Source organism: Penaeus vannamei, chromosome 26 (genome assembly GCF_042767895.1).
Source record: "Penaeus vannamei isolate JL-2024 chromosome 26, ASM4276789v1, whole genome shotgun sequence".
In the NCBI taxonomy this organism is placed as follows: Eukaryota; Metazoa; Arthropoda; class Malacostraca; order Decapoda; family Penaeidae; genus Penaeus; species Penaeus vannamei.
Genome location: NC_091574.1, coordinates 11,644,927 through 11,649,926, shown reverse-complemented (window position 1 = coordinate 11,649,926; position 5,000 = coordinate 11,644,927). Strand labels below are relative to the sequence as shown.

The 5,000-nt window shown below is 41.8% G+C and overlaps 1 protein-coding gene across 1 annotated transcript; it reads left to right on the top strand.

Annotated features, from left to right (window-relative positions):
- Nucleotides 1-753: 753 nt before the first annotated feature.
- Nucleotides 754-1,918, top strand: LOC113822965 (neurotrophin 1-like). Its single transcript, XM_027375518.2, has 2 exons — nt 754-799; nt 884-1,918. Exons 1-2 carry the CDS (start codon nt 785-787, stop codon nt 1,580-1,582), a joined length of 714 nt encoding a protein of 237 aa, XP_027231319.2. The 5' UTR covers nt 754-784; the 3' UTR covers nt 1,583-1,918.
- The last annotated feature ends 3,082 nt before the right edge of the window (nt 1,919-5,000 follow it).

Below are 5,000 nucleotides of genomic sequence, written 5' to 3'. Positions count from 1 at the left end.
GGTGTGCGAAGTCCTCACCCGCCCTAATAAATACACAAACATATGATTATATGCATATGTATATATATACATATATACACATGTAGATATGTATATATGTTTATATGTATATGTATATACACATATATTCATATATATATGTATATACACATATATTCATATATATACACATATTCTTATATATCATATATGCGTATATCTATCCACATATAGGCCCATGTATATGGATATATATGTATATACATGTATATACACACGCACTTGTATATATATATATATATATATATATATATAATTATATCACACACATGCATACTCATACATATATACATATGCATAAACACACAATACATAATTGTTCACATCCACACAAAATTACTTATATGTAGAAATACTGTACAAACTACGGTAACACACACACACACACACACACACACACACACATATATATATAAATATATATATATATGTATATATATATATATATATATATATATATATATATATATATGCGTATCTTTTCCTACACACTGTTAGCCTTACCAATAGAAAGACAAAATATGCCGATATTTTTGCGTATACATATAAAATGTGTGCGTGCGGTTGTATAAATATTTACGATAGAGCCCCACAAATTACCCACATGCCGCACTTTCACTTTACACAACTTTGTAGTTACGCATCTTCCTTTCGTTTGGGCGTGGCTGGTGGCAATCTGGAGTATATATACCATGTGATAACAAACATGAAGCAGCAGAGCGACTCGTGTACTTATTCTTTCTTCATGGCCTTTATATTGGTAGGTTGCCTTATATTTAAATCGGTATTGCTTATAGAACGTTTAGAAGATGACATGTTATTTTAATATGCATATACATTTCAGTCGGTCGTTCTGGCTTGTGCCGGAGTCGTTCTGGGCTCCGTCCATCCCCCAGCATATGGTCATCATCGACAGCCCGCTTATGGTCATCATGCGCCTGCTTACGGTCATCAGCCTGCCTACAAGCACGATTACTGCGATCCAACTGTAGCGCCTTCATGTGCTACCAACTCTACTCTGTCCTACTGCTTGGAAGACGCTGAGTATCCCGAGTATGAGATCAAGGGGGCCATCAGTGCCGATCATCTCTTCGCCAAGAAGTACGCTGATATTGCTGACCAGTCTGCTGATGACCTGGTAGACATGGTAACCAAGGAGCAGGAAGAGGCTTTCGACTACTCGTACTACACTGGGGCATCCACTGGGGACTCTCCTTACGATGCCACCCACTGGGATGGTCCTGAGGGCTATATTTGTCCCTCAGAGGTGGTGTATGCCATGCCCAAACGTGCCCAGAACGTGGAGGGTAAGTGGCGCGTGATTGTCAACGACGTTCATTATTACACCCAGACTGCCCGCTTGGAGACCTGTCTGTTCCCAGAGGCTGCTTGTCGCGCCCTTGCCCCTTGCTACCAGAGTCACTGTACTCAGAAGTCAGTGTACCACCGCCTCTTGTCCTACGACCCATGTGATCCCTACAAGGGTCTCTTCATCGACATCTACAAGCTGCCTTCTGCCTGCTCCTGCCATCTTCCCGCATAATACGCCACCAGAACGCTCTTACAGGAATGAGATCTTAGACTGGATCTAGGACTCCCTGGCCACGACGGAACCACCGACAATCCCTATAACCCCGTCCCTGAAAGCGCAGGAGAAGACCCGAGATGACTGGAGAACTGCTTTCTTCACGTACCGCCACTAGTCATGCCAGGAACTCCCGGGACGCTCCCGCCGCTGCTCTCACTTTCTCTTTCCATTTTCCTCTTCTCATCTGTGCACGAGACGTTTACTGTGTTAATATTCTACACAATAAATTATTTTGGAATAAACATCATGATTCCATCACAGAATCTGTGTCAATAAAGAATGGTATTAATATTCCTTTAGAAAGTAAATTACATTGTACGCATCCTAAATCCTCGATTTAGCCCTCTTACATTTGAAATATAGAAATAGTAATGACTAGAACATGAAAGGCAATATTTCTCGTCATAAAGTTAGGCATCACTATTTCATTACACACACATACACTGTATATACAAATATAAAATATTGATATAGTTGCCGAGTAGGTCAGTGTTGTTGCTTGCGTGGTAATATCCTAAATTTTCATTAAATTGGTTTGTTTGATGTCGTTATCAAATTCAATTACCAGTACAGTCACTTGCATTACACCTATTTAGAGAGTGTACCACCGCCTCGATGAAATTTATATCGTCTTATGGTTCCTTCTTTGAATTCTTTCGGAATCTGTGCCCGTTTCCTTCGATGAGCGGCGAATGGAAATAGCTGTTATTACTCTTTGCCGTCACATTTAGACCGGCAGCCCAGCGACATATAGACCGGCAGCCCAGCGACATATAGACCGGCAGCCCAGCCGAACTAGATACTACTGTCCAAGCATATGGTTATTTTGTGGGTTACCTGGGTTGTTAAAAAATGTAAGTCTGCCGGGAACCCCCTGGTGGGGGTAGGGATGGGAACCCCCATGAGGAACGAAAATATGGGTCTGACATAGATGACCGAGGTACCACTTGAAATCACATCTAATGTTTATTTATCGTCAAATCTCCAACAGTACAAACGACAGACTTTTTTGGGGATGGGAAGGGCCTGCCAGACCCCCCAAAAGGGCTTCAAAATTAGGCTAGCATAGATGAACAAGGTATTGGTCAAATGAACATGTTTAGTGTAGAAAGTCTAGAAAGGTTTACTCCAGATAAATCGGCTGGTGAACTATCGGCACCAGACACCCCCAAATATGGACCCTCGACCCCTGGGGTTCATCTAGGCTAGCCTAGATATTGGAGGTACCAGCTGCAATCAGGTTTATATGATAAATGACATCCATAGAAATAAAAAAGAAAAAACAAATCCAGACACATTAACGAGTGGGTAGGCCTTACCAGACCCTCCAAATAGGAATTATTTTCGTCCTCTTTTTCCGCCATTCGTAGGATTCCTCTTCCTCTTCCCTTTTACCCAACCTCCCTTTCTTATTTCCCTCCTTCGTCGCTGCCTTCCTTCTAATCCTTTCTGTCATATTTCCGTCTTCATATTTCCTCTTTTTACCTTCATACCTCTCTCCTCCTCTTTGTCAAAAATCTTCCTCTTTATCTTCTTCCTCACTTCCTCCTCCTCTTCCTGTCTCCTATCTCCCTCTTCTTCCCCTCTCCTCTCTTCCTCCTTATCTTATTAGGAATATTAATATATGCAAGAAAATTGGTATGCTTTTCACCCGGTCTGGTATGCTTTTCAGCTCCCCCTTGGGCTCCTGTTCTGTAATCTATCACGTGTTAGGGAAATGACTAGCCGGTGGAGAAGAGAGGAAAAGAGGAGGGGAGAACAAGAGAAGAGAAGAGAATGAGAGGGAAAGAGGAGGGGAGAAAGAGTAGAGAAGAAAATAGGAGGGGAGAAAGAGTAGAGAGGAAAAGAGGAGGGGAGAACAAGAGAGGAGAAGTGAAGTGAGGAGGAGAATGAGGAGAGGAAAAGAGGAGGGGAGAACAAGAGAAGAGAGGAGAATGAAGAGAGGAAAAGAGAGGGGAAGAGAAGAGAGAAGTGAGGATGAGAAAAAGGAGAGGAAAAGAGAGAAAAAGATGGGAAGATAACAAGGAGAGGCAGAGAATGTGAAGAGAGGGAAAGATGGGAGGCGAACGAGAGGAAAGGAGAAGTGAGGAAGAGAATTGAAGAGAGAAAAGAGTCGAGAAGGGGGAAAGAGAACGTTAATAGAGGAGGTGAGGAAGTGAACTGAAGAAAAGAAGAAGAGAATTAGGAGAGGAGACAAGGGAAGGAGAACGAGAACAGAAGAGTAGGAGAGAATCAAGAAAGAGAGAAGAAGGGTAGAGCATTAGAAGAGAAGAGATGAGAAGCGAACTAGAAGAAAGGTCAAGAAAAGAAGAATACGGAAAGTGAGTTGTAAGAAAAAATGAAAGACTGAGACTGAGAAAGTATGAAAGAGGAAAAGGAAGGAAGGAAAGATCGAAATGCTAAATCACTTGAAAGTAGCATAAAAGTGGAATTTAAGATGCATTCAACGAAATTATCACCCAGTGTTTAAAAAATGAGGCTAAAGAAGGGGGTGAGGGAGATAAGGAGGAAGAGGGGAGAGGGGAAGAAGAGGGAGATAGGAGACAGGAAGAGGAAGAGGAGGAGGAAGTGAGGAAGAAAAAGAAGATTTTTGACAAAAAGGAAAAGAGAGATATGACGGTAAAAAGAGGCGAATAAGAGAGAACTAAGAAGAAAATAAAGATAAAATGAAGAGGGAAATATGACAGAAAGGATTAGAAGGAACAGGCAGCGATGAAGGGGGGAAATAAGAAAGGGAGGTTGGGTGAAAGCGAAGAGGAAGAGGAATCCTCCGAATGGCGGAAAAAGAGGACGAAAATAATTCCAGACTTTGTACACTAAACATGTTCATTTGGCATTAATTTTGACCAGTACCTTGTTCATCTATGCTAGCCTAATTTTGAAGCCTTTTTTTGGGGTCTGGCAGCCCCCCCCCCCCAATAAAGTCTGTCGTTTGCACTGATTTGATGATAAATAAACATTAGATGTGATTTCAAGTGGTACCTCGGTCATCTATGTCAGACCCATATTTTCGCTCCTTATGGGGGTTCTCATCCCTACCCCACCAGGGGGTTCCCGGCAAACTTACATTTTTTAACAACCCAGGTAACCGATAAAATAACCGTATGCTCGGACATTAGTGTCTAGTTCGTCTAACCCTATGTCGCTGGGCTGTCGGTCTAATTTACAGTTGTGACTTCGGCTACAGTTAACAACTGAAGGCTATCCAAACTAGTATCAGCAATAACAAACATTTCTGAGAAAGCGCACATCTCGCCATTGTCTTCCTCGTATCACATATAAGAGAAAGATCTTGATTTTCTTATTATATCCAACCCAAATAATTTCCAGCCATCATTGTCAAAGTTCTTCAATAGGTCTTTGACTTTATTAC